This window comes from Parasteatoda tepidariorum, chromosome 11 (genome assembly GCF_982258835.1).
Source record: "Parasteatoda tepidariorum strain Cologne lab strain chromosome 11, Ptep-v5.0, whole genome shotgun sequence".
NCBI lineage: Eukaryota > Metazoa > Arthropoda > Arachnida > Araneae > Theridiidae > Parasteatoda > Parasteatoda tepidariorum.
In genome coordinates, this window is record NC_141765.1 from 75,096,021 (window position 1) to 75,123,468 (window position 27,448).

The 27,448-nt window shown below is 29.3% G+C and overlaps 1 protein-coding gene across 4 annotated transcripts in view; it reads left to right on the plus strand.

Moving 5' to 3' along the window:
- The first annotated feature begins 9,116 nt into the window (after positions 1–9,116).
- The window catches only part of tim (timeless), a 119,072-nt gene continuing 100,740 nt past the window's right edge, over positions 9,117–27,448 (plus strand). Inside the window, exons 1-3 of one of the 4 annotated variants that reach the window (XM_071187525.2) lie at positions 9,117–9,245; positions 16,125–16,240; positions 22,859–22,953. In XM_071187525.2, coding sequence (XP_071043626.2) covers positions 16,138–16,240; positions 22,859–22,953 — 198 coding nt within the window. In that variant the 5' untranslated portion in view covers positions 9,117–9,245; positions 16,125–16,137. Of the gene's footprint in view, positions 9,246–9,370; positions 9,516–10,636; positions 10,718–16,124; positions 16,241–22,858; positions 22,954–27,448 lie in introns of those variants that run through there. The other 3 variants (XM_087154801.1, XM_071187526.2, XM_087154800.1) reach the window with 3 other exon arrangements.

Genomic DNA, 27,448 nt, shown 5'->3' on the forward strand with positions numbered 1-27,448 from the left:
ATTCATTCAGAGAAACAATCTTATAGAATTAAATTATAATTAAGTTATTAAGTACTGTAAAATGGTCTTAGCAACAGTATAATGCAGTAGTTGCAGACAATTTGCGAGTATATTTTTCATCGCGTTTGATGGCTTTGCACCAAATTTGTCTTTTTTTCTCCTTTCGGTGCACTAAAAAATAATTTATTTGGAGTGTTTAACGTAGAACTATAGCACATGGTACAATGTAACGCTTGAAGTTTTTGCTTGGAGCCATTTTTCAGAATTTATACTCGAGCGGCATATGCTTTCACCTTTTTACAACATGATGGGAGTCGTGGTTCTACTATACTGTGACGTCATCAGAGCGGATGGGAAACATAGCGATTTAGGGGGCGGGGCTAATCGAGTGAGTGATTTTAACTATTAATTACAAAATAACTGGTTATCACACCGGTCTGAAATCGGTGTCTATCTGTATAAAATGGCATGATGTTTCATTTTAAAACGTAAAAAAAAGCATGCAAGTTCTTCATTGAGCACACAAGCCTGAAAATGTTTGTTGTACCAATAAACCATTTCCCAGATGACGTCGGGGGCTTCCCTGGCCGAGCGCTATCGCCCGCCAAACGCTCTGTTAAACGTGAAGGTGGCAGGTTGACAATGCTTGACAAAGGTTTATAAGCCTTAATTGAGCACACAACTCTCCAAATGTATGTTGTATCAATAAACCAAAAACCAGATAACGTCACGTCATTTTGGATCCAGCGCTGAAAAACATTTCGGGTTTTAAGTTTTGAGGGTTAAATTGAATAGTTTTATGAAGAGCAGTAAGTGTTGTTGTTATGCTTTACAAAATTTAATTAAGTAGTTAATACTTATAAACGTGTTTCAAATACCATTTTATAATGCTAGGAACACTTATTTTTGCTTTGGTTGCAACACTTCAGCCAATTTCAAATATTTGTTCTTCATTGAATAGCAGTCTCGTTTGTCCGTCGGATATGTCGTTTTGAGCCAAAATATATTGTTGTTGTTGTTAATTTACGTCGCACTAGAGCTGCACAATGGGCTATTGGCGACTGTCTGGGAACCATCCCGGAGGATGATCCGAAGACATGCCATCACAATTTTGATCTTCTGCGGAGGGGATGGCACCCCCGCTTCGGTAGCCCGACGACCTGCGCGCGAAGTCGAGCACTTTACGGTAGCACAGTTTAACGAGGACCAATACCGCACACCCTCGGTCCCTACGCAGACTGATCCAAGTGGTAACCCACCCGCACACTGACCACAGCCAGTGATGCTTGACTTCGGTGATCTGCTGGGAGCCGTGTCTTAACGATCAGTCCACTGCGGGACTCCAAAATATATATATGTTGCATTATTTTACAGCTTTTAACAATGCCATATGCGCGTGTAGTTCCAAGGTGTAAAGGGAATTACAAAAATGGGCCTAAAGTATCAGTATTTAGGTTTCCGAAAAGGGAGGAAATTAAATGGATTAATTCCATCAAACGAGACAGTTATCAGATTTGTTAATAGTCGACATCATTCATGCATTATTTACTTAGCAATACAGAAATACTAAATAAAATGATTTTAGCGAACTCTGCTACTATCCATTCCCCCCCCCCCCCTCATACTCCAAAGTATATCTTATGTTCAGCTGATTTTTTTTTAATATTTCAAATTTATGTAAGAAATAATACTATATCACAACTTTTATTAATATTTTTTTCCTTCTTCATACATTGGGTTTTCTGAAAAATTTTACATCATTAATAATTTTCAAGTCTTTAATTTTAAAATGCACTCTTAATTTTTTTTTAGAAAAGAGTTGTTGTTGTTGTTAATTTACGTCGCACTAGAGCTGCACAATGGGCTATTGGCGACGGCCTGGAAAGCATTCCGGAGGATGATCCGAAGACATGCCATCACAATTTTGATCCTCTGCGGAGGGGATGACACCCTCGCTTCGGTAGCCCGACGACCTGCGTGCGAATTTTAGAAATTAGCTTATTTTATCAAAATCTCAATTGAATTTGTTAGTTTGAAAAACATATTTAATGAAATGTGTAACTTAAGCCATTTGTAATTTCACGATTATCATTCATTATTTTTATTCTGAAATTGTAAATTAGGAAAACCACACTACATAATTGCAAAGATAAGTTTGCATTTGAACTGAGTTGAAAATTAACCTATTTTTTTTTCCTCTTAAAATATAACTAAGCCATTCATTTTCAAAAATATTAAAATTAAATTATACCTCGAATTTTTAAATTGTTATTTTCTGTAATAATTTATGACAATAAAGAAAATTCAAAAATGTTCAAATTACTTACTTGCATACATTTTTTTTTACTGTAATTAAATGGAAAAATACTTACGTAACTTTATCCTTTAAGAATCTGAAATTTTACTTACAAAACACTTTAAACAAAACCCAAAGGCAACTGCAAAAATGTTTTCAGGGAGTGAAACAAAAAAAGCCTTTATGAATTTTAATTAAAAAAAAATTGCCAATAATTTTCTGTAATTTAAAAATAATTTTACATTGGCACATCAGAAATTTTTAATGATTCAATAATTAGTTAAAGATACTATGTAGTTTTATTTACTTAAAATTTAGGAGACATTTAAATCTCGAAACCAAAAAAAGTAGTAAATATTGTATTTTGTCAGAATTAAATTTGCACAAACATTTAATAGCATACAAGAATGAGACGAAAAAACATAACATATTTTTTAACTATAAGCTGCCTTTTGTATTGATCCAAGCTTGACTACCATCAGTTATTTTCTGAAAACCTTGATATCACAAAATTTTTGTCCAAAATCAATCAATTCCATTGTTTGTATTTCGCTGATAAGAGTTTCTGCATTACAAACATAGAAAAAACAAACATGGCATTATAGGTAAGCGTCTTGAATGGAACTTTTTAAAAAAAAAGAAGATGCAATCACGCATGTTTTCGCAAAGAATATACAAAACCTTTCAGATGAAAGTTTAATCAGTATTCTTTTCTAAATTGATAAGGAATTTTTATCTTAATGTAAATGTTATTCAGCTGTAAGTCAAAAGAACTTTTTACGATTATAATTATTTTAAAATTATATTTTTTTAAACGTGATAAAAATAAAAAAGCATTCTTTGTCTTAAATTTCAAATGAATAATCATGAGAAAATTTCCAAAATTAAAATAATAAACACAATGTTGATATTAAAAATCCTCACGAGTTTGAGCTATACTTTAAAATCAGCGTTAAAAGAAAATTGCTTCCGATATCATGCCGAAAGATTAAAAATAACCAAATTTTAAATATATTCAACTGTTTTCATGACACTTAAGCACGATCCACTAAAATGATTTTCTAACGTTATATTTTATAAAATTGTAATATCCTTTACAATGAAATTCAATGGGTAAACTCCAGTATTCGATACCTGCAACAAAAAATCTCGTAAGCGCAACACAAGAAGCGAAAAAAAAAAAAAAATTATTTTAAATGATTGTGAAAACGCTTTGAAGTGTTTTCACAATCTAAAACACTTTGAAGTGTTTTCACAATTAAAAAAAATTCTAGATGGTGCATAATTGATATTACTCGGTCAGCAGGATCATGCCAGAGTTTTTTAATGAACACTGTGTTTGATTCTCTCTCGGGGTACATCACTTAGCAACGAAATAACTTTTGATCTTATGATTGAATTTTCACATATTAGGATTTAATCTCAATGGTTTAAGGACCTAATTTCGAATTAATTTATGCATTGGTATTTTAACCCTTGCGAAATCAAATATAAATCCGCACTTTCTCTGAATGTACACACTTTTCTTCCGACGGATTTAGATTCCTGGCCTACAAAATGGGTATCGTAGTCTGGTAAATATTATCCCAATATGTTAGGCAAGAAAGTTTAGACCTCTTAATTTATTTGCCCTTTTTAATTGCTGAGATTGAAAATAGAATATGGAAATCCCATCATGAGATTGAAAGTTATTCAGAGTGATGATTTTGTGTGTGTATGTAGGCAGCGCCTACCTGCCTGCCTACATTATCAGCTCAGCAGAATACTTAAATAATAAATTATATAAGTATTATTGAGTTTTTACCTATAGCTTAGGAGCTTTAAAATTCAATATATATTAATTATTGCAATATATTATTGCTAAATATTATTCCATATATATAATAGACATAATAAGCCGGGATAGCTTGGTTGGCAAGGCGCTGGACTCGGGTTCGTGAGAACGGGAGTTTAAATCCACCCAGCCGAAGATTCCCCGTGTAGTAAATAGTGTCTGGTGCACGTTGAATCGTCTGGTCACAAAGTCCTCTATGTACCCTTAACAAATTATACATCTGAGGGTACTGGATTGAAGATTGATCGTTCTCTGGCTCAGGTCAAAATTACGATCTACGCTGAATGAATCATTGTCTGAATGAGTCTGCCCTATAAACGGGTGTGATGTATGGGTGTGGCAGAAGTCAAATTCTTCGTCATAGATGGTGTGACTGGAAAACAAGTACAATCACACCCCCTCTACCTTAATGGCCTACGACAACAAAAACAATATTTATACATAATAATTTCTATCTATTATAAGCGCATATTTGTTGATGTTATTAGAATATGTTCGACTTAAGTAAACGTGTAAACATTTAATCTACCACTGGTTTACCTTAATCTACGGCTCGTTTTAATTTTAGCAATCAGAATATGCACAATATTTTGTAAATTGAAAACCTACCGTAATATAATTATATTTAATAGCTATTTATTTTTAACCTTTAATGGAACTTTTATACATATCCAGAAAATTTTTTGATCTTATTTAAATCGTTCTTAATTTAATTAATCTTGATATGTTGCTTTATTGTTTTGCATTTTTAAAAAGCACCATAATATTATTAATAGCAATAACCACATGTTTAATAATTTAAATAGCAGGTCCTAACCTTTCAGTAACCAGACAATGCTGAAGTAGTGCACGTGCACATAAAAATGTAATCTATCACTCGTTTACCTATGAATGAATCTTTCTTAATTTTATTAAACCTGATATGTAACTTTATTGTTTTCTGAATTTAAAATTCACCTTTATGATATTAATTGCAGTTACTATTAGTTTTTAGCCTTTAACAACATATTACTACATATTTTGCCTTTAAAAGTACAACTTTCAACCCCATTGTAAGGTATCATAAGAATATGTTCGACAATATTGCAAGTGTGAATACAAATTTTATCTTATTTAAATCTTTTTTAATTTAAGTAATCCTGATATGTAGCCTCCTATTGTTTTGTGTTTCTAAAATTCACCATTATGTTATGAATTGCAATAACCATTTATTTTAAACCTTTCGTTATAATTTCACTACATGTTTGATAATTTAAATTAGGGTAAACCAACCAGTGAAGGAACACTACCCAGTGAAGGAACATTTCTTATATATTGATTAAAAATAAGAATTTTAAAGTTTTTTTTTTTTTAGATTGATTGGTAACAATAGCTTACTTCCAAACAATAGGAAGTCATCTAGCAATATTTTGGATTACCTGGTCAAATAGACTTCTCTGGAAAAAATTTTGAATCTGTTATTATCTCTACAACACCTTGTTTCGTTGAAAAAATTATAAGGTGATTGTTTGTATTTATATGTTTGAAGTGGAATTAATTGCATGTAGTAGTCTTATTTTTCTCACTGTGAAAAAGAGAATTCAAAATATAGTTATTGAAGTTACGTTTTATTTTTTTTAAAGAACCATAGCATAATCAAGTACTGAGATAAGGGGGTGTTTATTCACTGGATCACCAAACGATGAAAAACCAGTGAAGGAACAAGTGTTTCTTTACTGGGCTTTTCCCCCAGTTAATGAAAATAAAAGAAATTTTTTAATTTTCTTGTACTTTTAGTGATATTATACATCAAAATTCTGTTTAAAAGACAAAAAGCAACTTCTAACCAGTGAAAAAACAGGCATGTTCTTTCACTGGGAATACTTCCAGTGAATGAACAGTAATGTGTGAAATATGATTTTACATGACTCTAGGATAAGTAATTCTGCTATATAGAGGACAACCGAAATTTTATTAAAAATTGTATGAGTAATTCCTGAAATAATTTCAGTTCAAAATGTTAATTTAATAGCTTAATTTATGAAAAAATTATAATTTATATTTATTAATGGGGTGTGTAGTTGCATCAAATGTTAGACAACATAAACTTTGTTTACGAATCGAAAACTAATTAAATATAATCATAAAAATTTGAATAGAAAATTTTTTCGCTGGATTTTGCACCAAGAACTCTTAATAAGCTATCATTATAGGATAGCAACGCAATTATATAATTTATAAAAACTACTTTACGATGTTAGAATTGAGAAGCAAGCTCCTCAACAAAAAACAGAGTTAAACGGAAACGATATTCAATTTCTTCAGAAGCTTGAGAGGAAAATCCCTCAAGATATGTTGCAAATTTTTAACGCAGCATTGTCTGAAGAGTTTAATATCGAAAATATCCAAGAGCCTGTACTTTTTTCAATAAGGAAGAAGTACGTATTAAAGGAAGACCACTTGGTTAAGTCAAACTTAGGAACTGAAGCTAGCATTGATAATGAATGCATCTTAGATATCGAATTTGAAATGAGTCCTCATGCTGATCCTCTCTTAGTTGAAAGAAGAAATGATTCTATAAGTAAAATCAGTACTTCTAAAGATCCTCTAGATATAAGTCAACAAGAGATGGATTTGCCTCAAACTTCAAGACACCTTTCCCCCGTCTATTTTCGAGAAAGGCATTCTAGAAATGTTGCTGAAAAATCAGAAGAAGTTTGGAAGAACCATTTACATTGGCCAAATATTGATGATAAAAAGAAAGGTCAAATAAGAAGAAAAACGAATAAATTACCTTTTGCACTAACTTCAGAGAAATGGCAAAAATTTCAAGAGGCTGAAAGATCTAAAAAAAGTTAAAACAAGAGAACATGGAAAAGAAAAAGAAAGAAAAAATACTTAAAAAAGACAAAAAGCTTCAAGAAATAAGAGGAAAAAGTGTAAACAAAAAGGTGATAAAATAATAATGATAATAAACAACATCGGATGACACAATGATTTAAATTAGACTGTCAAATTATAAGAAAGAATGATTTTTTTTATTTATTTTGCATTTAACATCACTTTAATTTCTAGTTCATGATTACAGAAAAAAGTTAGCATTTTAGAAGTACTTGTATGTTATAATTTCACAAATAGTCTTGTTTTTATATATTAGTATGGCTAAAAAATTCATAAAGAGCATTAGAAAATAACCAAAACTAAGTGTTCCTTTACTGGTAAGAGCTGTTCCTTCACTGGGTCTTCTTACTACTTGTTATTTGAACCTCCGAAACTTTAAAACAATATTATGTAAGTTCTCTACAATTTTTTTGCATAGTTTGCAATTAGTAACAAATATGTTGACACTGTCATTTAACTGAAATTACGAATTTTGAAATTAATATGATTTTTTAAAAGGCAAGCGAAGCTTAAGTGTTCCTTCACTGGTTAGTTTACCCTACAACCTTTAAGCTTTCAATAAAATGTCGCGGCGCGCGAGGATGCTCAAGCACGTGCTCATAATTTATCTTTCAGTCGTGTACCCACATGAAGTATGAAGGAATCTCTTTTAATCCTATTAATACTGATATGTAGCCTTATTTCTTTCTGAATTTAAAATTCATCTTAAACGATATAAATTGTAGTTACTATTAATTTTCTTAACTTTAACAACATATGACTACATTTTTTGCAAAGCAAGAATTTCCTCCCTATTGTAAAATATCATAAGAAATATAGCGCAAGCGAATAAATTTTTATCTTATTTAAATCATTCTTAATTAAATTATTCCTGATGTTGTGCCTCATTGCTTTGTGTTTCTAAAATTCACCTTAATTTTATTAATTTCAATAGCCATTTATTTTTTAACTTTCATAATTATACTTTCAACACATGTTTAATAATTTAAATAACAACTTTAAACCGTTCAGTAAAATTTCACGAGACAATGTTCAAGCAGTTCACGAGCACATAAAAATGTAATTTCTCTCTCATATCCATATGAATGAATCTTTCTAAACTTTATTAGTTCTGACATGTAGCCTTAATTCGAAGTAGGCAAAATAAATCTTATAAATTGTTTCCTAACCAAAATTCTATCATCCGTAAAAGAAACAAAAATTGTGCCCAATCAAAGAATGACACTTCGAGTTGCCATTCCTTGTTAGTACTTGAAAATCATTACATTAGATCAAAAGTTATTGAAGATTTTGACTTTTGTTTCCATGCACTTTAAATTCTCTGTCTCATTCATTATTTTAAAATTTTCATTTACAGCATTTTGTTTTTGATTGTTTAATTTTTTCAAGTACTTTGTATGCGCATTTTCGAAAATTAATAATTTTTAAAGGGAAAAAAATAAGTAAATATTTAATTTCTTAAATATAATTATTTCATTTGTAATGTAAATATAGTTAATTCATTAAAACAATTGTGGAATAAAATAGGTCGAATTTCATTATACTATATGCCACGTCTCTTGAAAAATAATTAAAGTATTTTTTAATTATCACATACTAATAAAATGTGGAAAAAATTGATAATTAGCTGTACAAAAATCAAATTAATAATATTTAAAAATTACATTAAAACAATTAAATGAAGTCAAAAAGCCAAATTTAGCTGTATTCACCATATTTCTATAAAAATATTAAAGGATTATTAAATTATCGTATGCACAAAAGCCAATAAATATCAATTTTCTCATTATTTTGTAAAACATTTAACATCGAACATAATATTTTTTGAAACATTTTGGTACATTTTTGATTTAATAAGACATTTTAAGCAATCTAATTTCCTTAACAACATACTTTTTCAGGAAAAAGATAATAAATAATGTAATTTTTTTAAGTGATATGCATATATTTTCAAAAATTCGATGCATTTCTTGAAAATTTTTAGTTCCTTAAAACATCTCATAAAATAATCTAATTTTTAGCGACGTTCTTTTAAATAGAATTAATAGACTAGAGATGGCGCCACTAAAACTAATAATAATTTCCTTTTTTTTTAGTCCCAGATTCATAACAAAAAGCAAACATAGATAGTAAGTACCTGTAAAGGGAAGAAAGTAGTTGTGTGCATGTCATGAACGTTTCATCGATATTTATTTTAATGTAATATAAATATGGCTACTGATATCTGATCAATTGGTAAGTTAAGAATATCTTAACTGTATATTTTATAAAGATTGATTGCTCAAACTCAGCGTAGTCTTGAAAGTTATAATTGTAATTAAATAATTGTTATAAGGAAAAAATCAAATAAGTTTGTTTTTAATTCCTCTTTTCTCAATAAACTAATCGTTCGTTGCCAATGTTATAAATACGAAATATATACTTCTTTTTCTATCTAAACCACATATAATTTAGTTTAAATTATAATTAAGGAAAGTTATAAGACCTATCGTTGTGGCGCAACAGGTAAATCTAAGTCTATTCTTATTGAAACTTGCCAATGCAATATATTTACATTCTTTCTTCTTGGACAGACTGACCCGTTGATTGTTTTTTCGTTCTATTCTATAATTATGTCAGATTTAGGGAAAGAGCTTGATATTTAAGGATGTAATTGTACATTATAAGGAGCTTTTTTTTTCTATTGAAATCATTATTGAACTTACCAACTAACATATACTTAGCTCTTTATCTGGATATATTTTTAAGTAAATAAGTGATCATGTTACGTAACTTTTTTTTGCTTCAATTATTGCGCATATATTCATATATTTTTTTAAAAGTGTATTTATCTCTTTCAAATTCCTTCAGTATTTTTTGAACAATTTGTATGGATTAAATGGCAGGATTGTATTACTTTAGAAAGATATTAGGATCTGGGATCTAAATTAAAAATAAAATCATGTATGCAGCAATGTTATATAATAAACGTCAATAGTGTCGTCGTTTATTTACTTAAGTGCATCTGACTACTGAAGAAATAACCCAGTCTTGCAGAAATATTTTTTTTTAAACGAATTAAACTAATTTTATTAATGCATTTTTTGCAAAATTTAATGCAAATTACATGAGTTTTCAAAACTCAGTTTTACAAGCATAAGCGACTGAATTTCCCGGGTTGTCTCTGATTTACCTGGGGTTGTGTCTGCTTTGCCCGGATGGAATCGCAGCTTTTCTACACAGTATGAGCTGAAATCTTATGTCACGCATTAAATTTAGAAAAACTTTTATTTCTTTTCATCCCTGTTATGATTATAATTGAAACTTTGTTTATAGCTTTCCATAGCTGTTAACATTTAAAAACAAACTAAAAAGAAACAAATTGCAGTCAGAATTCTATTTAACGAACTTCCACTTTGCGAATTTCTCTATTACGCGAATTTTTTCGAGGAACCAAGAACATTTCTGTAATTTCTTGCTATAATAACTCCCAAATAGCGAAGTGAATTTTCTATTTAACGAACTTTTTTTTGAGATCCACTTTCCCTATATCCCAAAATATTTCAGAACATTTTAGATTTGTTTGCGCATTTCATGAGGGAAATGACCTTGAATTTATTATCGATGCCACTTAATTTTTAGAGAAAGCAGTAGAATCCCTTTTTGTTTGCATTCAAAACGGAAAACTCAGACAACTGTTTTTATCAGTAGCAATTAAAGTGCATGCGGTAATGTATGCTTAAAATTACTTTTATAATAAATGCAGCTATAATTTTATACATCAATTTAGTTTTTTTTTTAGATGAAAATGTATGTAGCATGTTCTGGATGATGTTTCGCTCTATTCTTGCTTTCCATGCAGATTTCTTTTATGGTTAAGATTTATGAAATGAATAGTAGATACTAGTTTACAAGACAAAGGTGTATCAATTGTTATTTTAATTATGTCTAGTGTTGATAAATTTAGAACCAGTTTTGTGTTTAAGGATTTCAAATGGTGATTTTCTATTTAACGAATTTTCCATATAACGAACTTATGATCGGGAGTTAGCGGCTTCGTTAAATAGAGATCCGACTGATATACATTTTCAATTTTATGTACGTATATGATTACAATTTGAATTTAATCTGAAATTTGAACATCATATACATTATACCCATAGTTAGTATTGAAATTTCATAAAATTGTGTCTAATGGCGTAAATAACACCCCCGCAACAGTCGCGTTTGCGGGGGTGAGCACAATCCAGTAATAATACACTATGAGAGGGGTGCGCAATTTACGGCCTTTTGCATGCCCCTGAATATAATTTAAAAAAAATTATTATAAATTTTTTTTACGAAATATGAAACATTGGAAATTTTTAACAGTGCATTTTTTAACGAGCCAAATCTAAATCAATATAGTTTTTCGATTTTTTTTTTTTTTTTTTTGTTTTGTTTTTTGGTGGTTATCGCAACTAATTTTCCTAGTTTTAAAATCCCAATATTTTTATTTCCACAAAGCTATGATACATGAATTTCGAATTTCAGTAATCACTTTTAAAGCTCTTTATTTTTGTCTAAGTAATAATAATTGATAACAGTTAATAGTTTACAACAGTTAATAGTTAACCTAAGTGACTTTTCGATTGTGTTCTAGGAGGTTATCGAATTTCCACGCGTTTTTTAAAATCCTGATCTTTTTAATGCATACATTATAACAACTCGCGAGTTTCGAATTATACAGATAGTATTCACATTTAACGTGATTTATTTGTGTCAATAGTATCGTGCTATTTTTTAAGTAGGGGAGAGTGGGGTCAATTGTAACATTTTTTACTTAACTATTTTTAACTAACAAAAAATCCTATATATTATTAGTATTAATTGACAGAGGAGTAAAGTAGACTATCCTCTACTAGAAAAAAAAATAAATACCTGATTTTAAATGTTATTATATTAGTTATTAACAATTTTTGACAGTCGTGCACTTGTTACAATTGTCCCCACTTACGGGGTCAATTGTAACAGTTCATAAATTCAACTAAAACATAATTAATTATACATATTATCATAGTTGTGATATATTTTTTTATTGATCAAAACAGTAGTGATATTTTAGGAGTAAAAATAATAATGAGCAGAGACCTAACGGTTTAAACTTTTAACTTTAAGGGGTTAAAAATTTTAATTTATGCTGTGAAAGGTGACAAATAAAATAATGCACATGCAACATAATATAAATGATATAGGAAACTATTGGTGGTTCTTAAAGAGTTAAGTAATGGTTTGTAAACATAAGATTATTTATTTTCAGCTGTTACATTCGTCCCTTTACTTATTGTTACAATTGTCCCCAAGACGCCATTTCAGCTTCATTTGTTAAAAACAATGCTAGTTAATTAGCAAAACTAATTTTTTTTTATTGAATTGTTAATTAAGGTGTCCACTTACATATTCGGTTACTAACTTTTATTTGTTTAAACAAAATTACTTTGTTACAATATAATATTCTAATACCAAAAAAAGTACTTTCGGGGCGTGAAAATATCTTTTATGATGTAACTCTTTCAAAAGTACATAAAAATGGTTGCCATCAGGGGTGTACATGTAGATTTATTAAATACACCTTGTGCGCCACCTAGGAGCCAAATCTAGAACCCGATACTCGAAATTTTTGCTCTGTTACAATCGTACCCTGTTACAATTGACCCCACTCTCCCCTACTCTCTTTCTCTAGATACTATTTCTGTATCGTATATCTAAGTTTAACTCGTAACTAAGTTTTGACTAATACTCGCTTTTCTAAGTACCGTATCGTTTCTCTAAGTATTTTTTTAAATTGTTTTTTCAGCACTTTTTGCCACGCGTTTCTATATGATTTTGTAAATCCCGATATTTTTAATATGTATTAATACGACACTCGAATCGCGCTTTTAAATGTGCCCTTTATTTGTGACGCAAATAAAGGGCGCATAAATCTAAGATCATCGCAAATCTAAGAGTTCTTTTTTTAATCATTTTTTCAACATTTCTGCTACACCTTTTCACAGGATTTCGAAAATCTTAATATTTTAAATCTGGTACTAAAATGACTAGCAATTTTCGAATCATTCATTTTAATCACCACTTTTGCCGCGCTTTATTTGTGCCGATTTCATCCTCATTCCAAGATATTTTTCAATCGTTTTTTTTTTCTTCTTCGGTTTATATATGCTAGATATTTCCACATTTTTTTCAAAATCTCAATATTTTAATACACTATTATTATAACACGCGAAATTCGAACGTGAGTTTCTTAAGCTGTTTACTGTTTTTAAACTTTGTTTCTAATTTTTTGTAGCTTGAATAAGAGCTTAAAAAACCATTTTAAGATTTAACATTCATAAAATCCCTTATAATTCACTAAATATAAATGTCAATGTCATGAAGCTAAAAATATACTAAACTGAGTTCCAACTGAATGTTGTATGTAAAATACCTCATACAATTTCTTTAATTGAAATATAATTTGCATTTATGTTGCTCAGTAAAATATTTATTTTTTACTTTAATTTAAGAACATTAGAGGTAATTTGTTTTAAAATAAAATTTTGTATTACGTGATATGATGAAAAAACCATCACTTTTCCCCCCGTCTTTATATTTTTTTCGACAAATATGTTTTTTGAGGAAATATTTTATTTTTGAAAAGTATCAGTTTTAAATAACATTTAAAAGAATTTAATTTTATGCAAATATATTAGTAAGTTGACTGATGAAAAGAAAAATAGAAGGAATTGAGATAATAAATTTTTTTTTTAATTACTTAAAATAATTTGTTTTAATATAAATATTTTACTAAGTAGACTGATAAAAAGAATTCCGTCTGATATTTATGCTAAAATTATTATAATTGCTCCTTTTATTTAAGAAAGGGTTGTGCACTGTATGAATTACAATAAAAATATTTTTTTTATTTTATAAAATATTTTTTAATTCACTTTTCAAATAACCCTTAATTAAATATTATTGTAATAAAGGGAACAAATTTCTCGTATTATTAAGATGAATTTCATTTCAATGTAGGTAGTAAATTGTTATGTACATACAATGTTCTAATTTAGTACTTTTCTAAATTCCTTCTTTCCATCGCAATTATAAATTAAAGTAAAAATAATTAAAATTAAAATCTATAAATTAAAATAAAATGAATGATTATATATACCCGAATGTATCTTCATAGAGTTTTTGTTTCATATTAGAATTTTAAAAAATTTCTAAGAGAAGGCGCATTTATAAATGTTGCAGGGGATGTACGCCAATGAGTTTGTCATGAATAAAGTCCTCTTTTTTCTCACAAAATGAACGAATTTTAGTTGGTAAATACTAAAGTTTAGAAAAAGGAATCATCAAAGTGATTGAAATCAATAAAATCAGTTCACTCCATCAGTATTTCGAATCACTTCGAATCGGTAAACGATTCGCTGAATCACTTATTATTTTGAATTACTAGTTGATTCGAATCAGTGAGTGGTTTGATAATGAAGCTGATAAAAATTAGATAAAAAAGATTTATCTATTATAAAAATGACTTTAAAATATTTTTGTTTTACAATTTTTTCGGCAGTACATAACATTACCCTTCAATAATGGAAGAGACACTTTCAGTTTTTTTTTTAATTTCTCAGTAAATATTTAAAGGATTATTTTGTAACTTTAGAGGTGTTTAGTTCATGCAATTTTTCATATTTAGCTATAACATTTAAAGTTTTCAGATGTTTGGAAGACCTACAATAAATTACGAAGGAAAACAAATATTTTTGAATGCTCTGTGCCAGAAAATCAATCAAAAAACCTGTATCAATTATTTCTGATAACTACAAAAAGTTTCGTAAATCTAGAGTAAATATTTATGGAGATATGGACATTTTTATGAAAAATTAATTTTTTCACCTCACGTTTTTTTGCTATTGCTTCATAAATATTCAATGGAATTCAAAAAAATTTTTGGTGAAATTTAAGATTAATTACAAAATTTTTGATTCAAAATTTAAAAAAAAAAAATTTTTTAAAACTGCACAAGATATGAGTATTTAAGCTAGTCATTTTACACTGCGCATGCGTAGAAAAAATTAAAAAAACTTTTTTTCATAATTTTGAGGGGAATGGTATTTGGCAACTAATGATAAAAGCTTTATTTGAATATCTTAAATATTTAAAAAGTGTCCAGCAATTTTGTAAGTAGTTTTTGTACTTTTTAAAAGAACGATCAAAACCATCTACAAATTTCATCTTGTACTATTGAACAAGATTTATTAAAAATGAAACTGGTATTGTGGGTGGGATACAGTCCTTGATATGGACTTAGATACTTTTATCGATCTGATTAGATGTATGTGTTTATTGATGCATAAATATTTTGAAATTGTTAAAAGATTAGAAATTAAAAAATTTTTTAAGATGAATGTTAAAAAATACTTTTATCATTGTTTAAAAATTTAAAATATGTAATCACAGCAGCTTAAAACGTTTAATAATAATAAAAAAGAAAACTCATAATTGTATCAAAAATTGCTTAAAGTAATTTATAATTCTCATATAATATGTTCCTCATTCATATGAATTTTTGCTTTAACTTTTAAGACAACAAAAAACTATTTTGCATAACATCCCTGATTTAGAAAAAGCACATTTTTGTTGAAAAAAGTACATAATTTTGGAATTGAAATAATGCAGAAATGACATCTCACTTTAAAATTGACACCCTTATAATAATTGAAATTTTCTGTTAGATTTCTTATGTTGATACTGAATTAGTACACGTAAACTAACAGGTGTAGCACGTTTTGTCCATATTTTGCTTAAAAGTGGAAATAAATGTTTTTCAGCTACATAGAAGTCAGATATATTTGAATCTATATATATTAACCTAATATAATTTTCTGCAAAATGAAGCTTAAATTTTCAAGCAAATAGTTAAAAAACGGAAATTGCATAGTCAAAAATGATAGTCAGATGTTGACTTAGTGCATTTTTTCTTTAAATTATTTATCCGAGTGGCATAGAATACAAAACTTGTAATAAAACTGAACTGTATTCTCATTTATCTTTCTAAATGGAACTTCATTTTTTTGAAATAATTGTTTCAAGCCTGATTTTCTTTTATTTTAGAGCATTTTTCAAGATGAGTTTGACAGTGATGAATTTCAATCGGATTCGAGAGTTAGTATCGAATTTAGGATGTATGAACGAAGACAATGCATACATTTTAAGTCTGGATTGTTTGAGTAAGTACTTTTTTATCAATAAATTCTTGGTTTTTTTCTTGTTTACAAGAAGAATAAATTTCGTTTTATTTGAATGTTAAGTTAAGCTCTAGTTCCTAAAATAAATATTATTTAATGTAAAAAATACACCTTTGAAAAGCTTGATGAATTCAAATACCTTGGAACATTGATCAATGACCAAAACAGCATAAAAACAGAAGTAGACAACAGAATTAAAATGGCAAATAAGTGCTTCTTTGGACTAAGAAAGCAATTAAGATCAAGCCTAATCAGTCGAAAAATTAAAATTTATATGTCTCTTATTCTACCTGTATTGCTCTATGCAAGTAAAACATGGACACTAAACGCAGACACTCACCGTACTCTTGGTGTTTTTGAAAGGAAAATCCTTAGAAATATTTTCGGTCCAGTACAGGAAAGAGGCTGTTGGCGAATCAGATACAACTTTGAATTATATAGACTCTATGGACAGCCACAGATAGTGCAGGGCATCCGAAGCAATAGATTAAGATGGCTCGGTCTTATCTGGAGAGGTTCAGAAAATAATGCAGTCCGAATCACCACCTTTAAAAATCTTTCGGGATCTCGGGCTAGAGGAAGACCTCCAACTAGATGGCTGGATGACACTGCTAAAGATCTAAAAGTATTAAAGATAAACAACTGGAAAAAAGTAGCCATAGACAGGAAGCGTTGGAGGCTACGTGTGGTTGAGGCAGCCAAGGCCTGTAAGGGGCTGTCGTTCTGAAGAAGAAGAACGTAAAAAAATATATATGTATTTCGAAAGTTAAACTGATTATTTTTCGAAGTATGCTAATATCCAGTCTAACCAGACAAAGCAGGATTTAAATTATTATTATAAATGTCATTAATTTATTCATTATTTTTTAACCTAATTATTTTCTATATAACTTTCTATTTTGAGAAATAGTTTCAGTTTCAAGTAACATAAGTAGTTTTAATTTTTAGTAAATTAAATTATTTAAACAGAGAATAGAAACCTCTCTGCGGTGCTACAGTTGAGGCACTAACTTTTGATCAGGCCTTTTGTATTATCCGAAGTCGTCCCGTAGTGGACTGATCGTTAAGACACGGTTCCCACCAGATCACCGAAGTCAAGCATCACTGGCTGCGGTTAGTGTGCGTGTGGGTGACCACTTGGATTAGTCTGCGTAGGAACCGAGGGTGTGCGGTATTGGTCCTCGTTGAACTGTTCTACCGTAAAGTGCTCGACCTCGCTTGCAGGTCGTCGGGCTACCGAAGCGGGGGTGCCATCCTCTCTGCAGAGGATCAAAATTGTGATGGCATGTCTTCGGATCATCCTCAGGGATATTTCCCATACCGTCGCCAATAGCCCACTGTGCAGCTCTAGTGCGACGTAAATGAACTACAACAACAAAATTGCCAGAATTTATCAGACAACGAACAGATAAGAAAAAAGACTATTCTAAACCTGTTTTTTTAACAAAAAGAGGTTTAATCAGATATTGAACTTACAAAATAAACAATACATAGTAAAATCAGTGATGCTTTCTAATAAAAAGTTTCTAAACTTTGGTGTTGATAACCATTCATCTCGAAATAACATGGAGATTGTTTGTAACTTGCCATCAGACAACGAACAGATAATAAAAAAAGACTATTCTAAACCTGTTTTTCGGGATACCCCCCCCCCCGCTCCAATTCGAATAAATTATTTCATATCAGAAACCATTTAAAAGGTTTATTTGTAAAAAAAAAAATTTTTTTTCTTTTTCGAACGTATTGTAAAAACTCAACAAATATGTGTAGAAACTCCTCCAAAAAGGTTTTTAAAAATATATTCTCTGAAGAGAGAAAAACAAAATCCTCCCCAAGAATTTTCTAATTGTAAAACTGCAAAATAATACACACAAGTTATTGAAAAGTTTTTCCTAATCATATTTTACAATTTTAAACTTGCAAAAAGTTTTCCCCACAGAAAAATGTCGATGTCCTTCCCCACCTTAATACCCCCCCCCTGTAGGCACTTTTTTTTATTAGACCCTACGTCAAAAATCGTAGAGACGTCTTGTGCGCAATGTTGATTAGATTATCACAATCCTGCTGCTGGTCACGAAATTGTGAAGCCTTAACCTCAATGACTTTCTTTCCACAACAGAGTCTGTTGTCTTTCTTTACGTCAGAAACCATGAATTTTTAAGTACCCCACTTAAAATAGCTGATATCTAAAAACTCGAAAAATTGGAAACTTGTAGCTAAATTGTGAAAAATAAATAGATTTAAAAAATGGATAACGGAAAAAGGAAATAAATGAAAGGGTTAAACATTTTAGAATATTTTTTAAAACTAAAGTAGAAGCCAAAAATATAGCAAAGTTTACTCTAGTGTTTTAATAGAAGTGACTTGCCCTTTTCTAAGAAAAACGTTTTTATTATTTTTTTTAAATGGCAATTTTCCAGTGTTTTGTAAATTATTTATATTTTGGTTAAATGATTTTTCTACTGCATTTTGTTTCATTAGTAATCAAACACATTTCGATATTTTGGGTATCGCCTTCCTCAGTAGTGACTCGTTAGATTCGGATAGCCTTTTTGTGTTTTTCTTTGCTTAAATATTCATTTGCGGTTTTTATGGTGTGTATTTTTTCCATTTCATTTTAGACAATGATTCTACAAATAAACACGAGGGTGGTCGCTCATACATTAAATTAAAGTTACATTTTTTTTAGTAAATCCTTCCATCTGCACTTCATCAGTGAAAAACACGCGATGCATACTAAGAAATAGTGTAAATTTTATTAAAAATTTCTAAGACCCTTCACATACTTGTCGACTTTATTTTGCGATTGAAAGTGACATTTTCTTAGCCATGGATTCAATTTTGTCTGACTCTTTTATGTTTTTTCCCCCTTGAATTCCATTTTGTTCAAAACGGATTTATTTAGATAAATTGAACTGAATGAAATCAATAAAGAACTATTTTTGGAAAAAATAATAATAAACAGTTGGAGTCTTTCTAGTGCTGTCATTTTCAGTGTTTTCCTCTTTTGTGTTTTTTGAAGCTTTTCCATTCTATAGAGAAATTCACGTGTTTTCAAAATAAAAATCTTTGAAACATGTGCTTTAAAATTTCATTTCATTTCTTTTTGGGAAAAAACATTGAAGATCTAAAGGAATGACGTCAACAAATAATATTTTCCAACGATTCAAAGATAATATTTTTTTAATCATTATAATTTGAACGCATGTGGGTAATTCTTCAGAAATGGCGAAAACGCGAAGTACGTATTATTTTGAATTATTAATAAACATTACTCTCCGCATATTTCTTATTATGAAACGTACTTTGCTAACACACTTAATATATGATGAAGTAATTAATATTATTGAAAGGAATGCTCTTAATGCATAGGGATGCATCGTATGTTTAAAGCCTAGTTCTGCGTTAATTTGCCGCGCGGCGACAATTCGTTGCAGGCACAATTCGTCATGCTCACATTTTCGTCTCGTGCAGAATTCGTTGGAGGCTCAACTTGTCTCAGCGATCATTTGTCGTGAGCCAGCCGTGATGATTCAGGGGATAGTGACAGAGAGTTTCCAAGGGAATGGAGTCAAGGAAGTGAACCGGGTTCGAATCCCAGCGATGGCTGATCGATACGAATTCCGCATCCGGCTTGTATCAACCACACTGCTGACGTAAAATATCATCAGTGGTAGAGAGATCATGGGTTAAAATCCCCTTGCCGTCAGGCTAACCGTGAGAGGTTTTCGTGGTTTTCTTCTCTGTGTAACGCAAACGCAGGTTAGTTTCATCAAAAAGTCCTCCGCGGAGGCAATTTTTTTCCAGTACCTGGTTCAGGAGTTCCCTTGTCTTCTGGACTGGTTTCAAAATTACAAGGCTACGGAGTTGAACATTAGTAGTCGTAAACTCAAAAATTGATTGTAAAATTCAACGACGATTATAAAATAAAATAAAATTTGTCACGAGCATAATTTCTTGAAGTTTCGATGAAATACAATTATTTAAGAAATTCTTACATTCTCTATGGAATCTATCTAAATATTTAATTTAAGGCCATTAAAATATTATGAAAGCATTCACGGGGGTTTGTGATTTGATAACTAAAGTTACAAGGGAGCAGTAGGAGCAATACTTGCGTAAGACATTTAAATGCCCTTAATTTCATTTTTTTTAAATGCTATAAAAAAGTTGGAAGGTTTGTAATTAAAATTACATTTAATTACAAACCTATTTGTAATTAAAATTACATTTGGGAAAAGAAGGAGTTTGGAAAAAAATCTTAAGTTTTAGACTTTTGATCACACATTATTTATTTCTAAAATTAGATTATTATTGTAAAATCAAAAAGCAAGGAGAGTTATGTTTGCGTGGGAAGGGATTTGTAATTTTTCTGAGAAAGGGATTTAAGATTGCCGAAAACATAATAATTGAATGTCCCCTTCTTAAATTTTGCTTTAGTTTACCGTTTCCAGTTTTTGAACTAGATATTTTTGCAAAATTGTTAACATGCCGTGATAGTTACAATTTCTCATTTCATCCAAAAATCGGTGAAAATTATCATTCTTCATTTTATTATTTTTTATGAGATGCTGTGACTGCTGGGTTTAGGTAATTTAATGAATATTACGAAATAGTTTATAAATGATAGTCAAACGTTGTGTGAAATTTTGAATATAAACAACAACAAAAAGAAAAGAGTTAAAACTATGCAAGCTATTAATGTTCAAAACAGTAGTTTTAAGCAGCGCCTTTGCAGAAATAATAACTTTTTCTCAACAAATTATGAAAACGCTCGATTTGAATGTGGTAAAAATTTCAAACATTATTGGCTAGTGATGAAGTATTTTTCTGGGAATTTTTAAAAAGTATTTAAAAGGCTGGCATCATCTTTTAATGTAAAAATAGCTATGTATTAATAGACGACAATGGAACATGTAATCGAACAGTCGCTGTTGAGGCAATAAACAAGGACATCCTAATCTGTGCACTGACAGAGGAATAGGACAAATTGCCCCAACAGCTGCTGAATACTGTTGTGCAAAGCATGCTACGACTTCTGGAAACTTGCATCGTTCTCCATGATGGTCTCACTCCTATTTACACCAGGTTTCCTATTAATGGTATTCAGCACAAAACGACTATTTTGTTCCTTGAACTCATTTTAAACCATCTTACTGTGGGCCAGAAGACTATGATCTTTGGCCAAAAGTAAAAAAATAATTTTTCAACTAAAATATGTGTAGGCAGTTTTAATACATCCCAAATTAAGTATTCATAATCATTCCAAACATTATAATTTACTTTTTGAACCAACGAGAGTACAATTTAATGAAAAATATGTTAAAAAAATTGCTTTAAATGTAACTTTTAAATTTTTATTTCAGAAATATATATAGGAATTTCACCTTACTGTTACATTTTTATCAGAGTAATAAGTGTTAAATTATAGTACAATTTTTCACTTTGTTGGATTAGTTAATACTCTTGACAAACTTAGAGTTTATATCTTATCATTTGACATTTTACAATGTTTGAATGACTTTCGGAAATTAGTTCCAAAAAGATCCACGAGGTAATTAGATAAACTTTTTTGTTGTTGTCTTCTTTGATGTTTCTTCTTTCGAAAAAACCTGCTCCATTTTGCCCGTATTGCTAAGGTGGACTAAATATACCGAAAAACAAAAATTATGTTTTTTTTTCCATGCTTTCGCGTTATTTTGTAATTAATTCGCGTTATTTTGTAATATTACTTCGGAAATATAATTTGTTTTCCATTTTTAATATAAAATTACGAACATTATTATATTTTCATTGCTATATTTAATTTTTAAACGTACTACTTGTATATTATTTTTTTATTTTTGCTCGCCTTATTTCAGCCGCCATTTTTTTTTTTGTTTTTTGGTATTTTTAGTGTATTTCAAAATTTCAACTATGAATTTAATTTACCTGCACATAAAAAACCCTAAATACAAATTTTGAAACAAATTTTATCGAAATACTAATTTTGGCCACGAAACCTTGGATGCTGGCCCACTGTGCATCTGGGTTTCAGAGCACAATAAATTATCTTTTTTTTAATATCCTAACATTCTGGTATTCTTTTACTTAACTTAACATTTAATTACGCTTAATTTTATTATGCCCTATGCAGCCATTTGTGGTCCGTCTTTAGCAATTGTCCAGCAGTGTATTTACTGACCGTTTGCGGGGTAGAAATATTTGAACCTAAATTTCTGCCAAGAAGAGCCATTCGAACTCTTGTTTTTGTATACATGTCCAAAATGAAATGATATTTGTTTATATTTTTCTAAACTTTAAATAATGTGTCAAAACTGCGTCGTTTAAGAGATTAAAATAAGAATATTAGAGATTTATAATATTGTAAAAAAATAAGTAGAGCATTTTGTATCCTTCCGCCACAGGAAGATTTCACAATAATATGCATAGAAAATTTTGAAATTAATTACGAAATTCTAACTTAACAAAATTCTATCAAACTTCTATCCCCTAAACGATGGTTTTGACGCAATATTTGAAATAAATATATTATACATACTTCATTTTAACACAATCCAAAAACAATAATTTTTTTCTTTTTTTCCTTTTTCTGTTTAGAAATACTTGAAAAATTAGAAGATGAACTACGGAATGAAGATGTTGTTAGCAGAAACGTACGCATTAGTTTGCACATATGCGGGACTGTAAAAGAAGTAAGTTGAATTTATATGTGATTTTTGAAAAGGTTATTAGGTTAAGTCAGAGACAACACAGACCCAAATCTATAGCTTAAAATTTTTTTTAAAAAAAAGTCTTTTTGTCTTCTAAAATTTATTTTTTAAGTTGTTTGTTTCAAATGCAAATTAAAGTTGGCATTTTTAAGCAGTCTGTTTTTAAAGCTACGAAGTAGAATTTTATGAAAATTTTGTACTGGCATGATAAAATGATAACAATTTCATCTGGCAAAATAAATAAATAGAAAGGTTGCAAAAGCTATTGCAAGATGGAGGGCTGTCATTTCCCAGCAGCTCTTTCTTATAAATCCCCTATCTTGAGTTCGCATAGGGATACCTTTAAGACTTGATTTATTGTGATCCCATCACTTCTGTCTCATGCGTGATAGCATAAAGATACTACGTGAGTTACTTTCGACGATTAGACAGTAGAAAAAAGCAATGGTGGACATCAAATTGAGCAGATTTGTTAACAGGAAATCTTTCAACTTTGAATATTACTGATTATTATTAGTGTATAATAAAAAAATTACTATGAGTTATTAAATATCAATTTTTGGAATTTTAATTTTTTTTTAATGCTAGGTAAAATTCTTACCATTTAAATATGCCACTAACAAATGTTAATAAAATTCTTATGTAATTTTTGATAGACTTCAATTATACCAACTATATTGTTTTAAAAGTTGTTTTTTTTAGCAGGAGATATGAGGTTATTTCAGAAGAAATTTGGATTGGTTAACGAATTCTTCACTAATTATTTTTTCGTGTTATTATTTTATCGGATTACTATTTTATCGTGTTATATTTCACTAATACTTAAAAACAAGACCCCTATCTTCACAAAATAAGTAGATTTTTTACAATTTCGCAAAAACAGGACCCTATTTATCCAAATTTACAGAATAATGAAGAGATTTTTCACTATTTCACAGAAGTAAGACCCTTTGTACTCTAATGCTCAAAATTATGTGTAGATTTTTTTTACGATATTACAAAAACAAAAAGTCTGGAATATTTTCTGTATTAACAGGGGTCTGTCCAGACATTTTGTGAAAGGTCCGTTTTTGTAAAATTATGAAAAAATTACTCGTAATTTGTGAATATAAAATAAACGTTAAGTCATATTCTTTCAACCAGGGTCCGCTTTTGTGAATTTGTGCAAATAGGGTCCGTTATTTCAAAAAAACTTTTTTAAGGAGTTTTTAAACTGTAAAGACATACAAGATTATGCTCAACACTGTAAAATTATAATTAAAAAAATTAAATTTTAAAAAATTAACAGCAATTGCAGCTACTAAATTAGCGATGTAACATACAAATATTTGATATTTAGCCTATACTGCTGAACGCAGAATATTAATTTAGGACAAATAAAGGAAGAAGCGTCTGCCGAAGACAAAATTTGGTTCGTTTACATCTTTTTCTTCTCCCCCCCCCTTCCTGGGAAGGTTTTATTCGATTAACAAAACAATAAGGAAGATAAACAAATTTGTGAAGGGTCCGATTAAAAGATAAATTATTTGTGAAGGGTCCGTTTTTAAGTTAAAATATTTTGTGAAGGGTCCGTTTTTATGAAAAGATATTTTGTGAAGGGTCCGTTAACGGACCCAAATTTTTTCTAAGCAGACCCCTGATTAATTTAAGGAAATAAACGTACGCTCGTATTTTTTTGACCCAACTAAAATATTAATGTAATTTCAGCTTGCATCTGTAATATTACACTTTCACATAATCTTTATCATTGAGTTATTAATTAATTTTAAATTGTCATTTCGTCAACGCTTAATTTAATAGATTGTAATCTTTTTACATCGTCCTTATGTTTTGTTGTTTGAAACTCAGTTTTCATTTATTTATTTCATCTCTTTCGACTTAAATTGCTTTTGTACGGTTTGGTCACAACAAAGTAATGACGTTCTCAGATTGCCCTTCAGTAGCAACTAATTTGTAAGCAATTCTTGGTGATCGAATGTTGGTAGAACTACGAGATCATTAACCCATTTTCGGCCAAAACAATTTCAATCGAACACTGTGATCTATATTTTTCACTAATTTTATTTTTCAGCTATTTTTAAGGATTCTGAATACATCTGTAAAATATTAGTTAGTCAATTGGACTCCAGTTTAGACTTACTAGAAGTGGTTATTGACAAAATGTATAATTATTCCACTTGAGAGTGTTTTTATGATGGATTCTGTAAATGAAATAAAACAAATGTCATAAAATGTTCAACTAAATAATTTTTTAATTGATTTGGCCAAAAGTGTGTACTCACACCATTTAATTTCTTAAATAAAATATCATTTTTATGCGCTTTTCTTGTGTCAAAATGAATGTAATTTAAACATATTTCAATGAAAATAATGCTACATTTTATAATTATCTATGATTAGCTGAAAATAGGTTAAAAATATTTTATTCATATTAATTAGATTTTAATCCATAATCATTTTATTCATTCTATTTTTTTCACTTGTATTTCTATTTTTCTATCATTTTTCTATCATTAATTTTAAGAATATTTTTCTTTTAAAAACAGAAGTTTCAGAAATTCTTATTCAAAACTAAGCTTTAATTATTGAAAATCAAATGCAACAATTTTCACAAAACCATATATTTCTTATTAATGAAAACATTTTTTTGAAAAGTTATTTTATTCTTCTTAGCTGTTAGGCTAGGGGTGCGCAACCTTTTTGAGGGAAGGGCCACATGCACAACAGATTGTCTAATGAGGGGCCGCATTCCCAAATATTTAGACAATCATGTTGACTGCAATTGTAGGACGTTCTAGGCACTAAACTCTTTTTTGTCAGTTAACTTTGTAATATGTTTGCATAAAATTAAATGCCTTTAAATGTTTGAAATTAGAAACTGCAAAACTTAGTATAAAAAAAACAGAATCAGAATCAATTTATCAGAAGTTTTTTTAGATAAATTGAAGTAATTGAAAACTATGAAAAAATTAATATTTTTTTTGTCATATTACATAATACAAAAGTCCATTTAAACATGAATTTTAACATTAAAAAAAATTTTCATAGAATTAAGTTTAAAAAAAATAAATGCAAGATAAATGCTTTGATTTAAAGAAAGTTTATAGGGTTAAAAATTCTTATAATTAAAACAAAACCGCTTCAGTTGAAAATAAGGTTCAACATTTAGTAGGGAATATACTTTAAAACATTTATTTTAAATTATAAGAGGCAGGGGCTGAGAGAGGAAAGGGAAATAAAGAAACAATGAAGAAACTATTTTCCTTTATAATAAAAAAACTATTAAGATACTTGTTTACAACTCTTTATGACGATTACTTTTTTAACATGACACTTAACAATTGTATAAAATTTACAAAACTTATCTTGATTAAATATTTTTACAGTTAAAATTTAATGATATACAAATAATTTTCCAGCATATAATCATTACTGATATGAAATGGTCCACATAGGTAGAAAATGGTTTGGAATGGATCATGTGATAACTTTTTTGAGCCATTTTATGAAAATTTAATGGTTTTGTTTAAAGACTGCTCTGTCATTTTGTTCATGCCAAATTCATTCTGGAAAACAGTCTTTCGACAGAAGCTGTTGTGGGTAGTATTAAACTTAACTTAATCAATTTTGGAATGAGTACCAGATCTTTCCAGATTTTTAAATCACATGAATACAAATAGCATAGCTGCCAACTCTACTGGATTTTGATAGTTTCTCCAGGTCTACTGGTGTAATAAAAATTCTCCTGGTTTTGTACATTTTTGAAAATTCCCTCAAATTAAGTAAGTTTCCTAAAAAAAATCCCTATTGAATTAGAATTTTTGCATAGATTATTGCTGGCTTGAATATTTAAATTAGTATTACTAATATATAATGAAGCGAGCCTCATTTACAAAAATCAGTTTAAAACCTTTTTCATTTTTGTTCTAAAATGTTTATTTTTATTTCCTTCTTAAATTAATTTAAAAAATTCATGAATTAAATGCCCATTACTATTCAAAATTACGAGTAAACATAATGCACAATATTTCAAGCATATTTAATGCCAATCATGACTGGAAAATTCTGCAGTTTTTCTTTTTTGATGACTATAAAAATCCTTAATATTCCCTATGTGAAAATTTTTTAGTAACTTATGTAACAATTATGATGAAATTTATTTTCGTAAAATCTACTGGATTTTTTCCTATCTATGTTGACAGCTACGAAATAGCAATGTGTTACATTTAAATTGCTTGAATATGAATTGCTATGTGTGAGTTTTAAATTTCTTAATAAAAAGCGCGATGCGTGGTTTTCAAATCGCGTGTATACGAACCGACATGTGTGGTTTTGAAATTGCAAGAAGACTCACAACGTATATTTTTAAATCGCGTGAATATGAATCGCAACTTGTGGTTTCTAAATCGCGTGAATAAGAATAGCATGAATATGAATCGCGGTGTAGGATTTTTGAATTGCGAGAAAAGTTACAGTG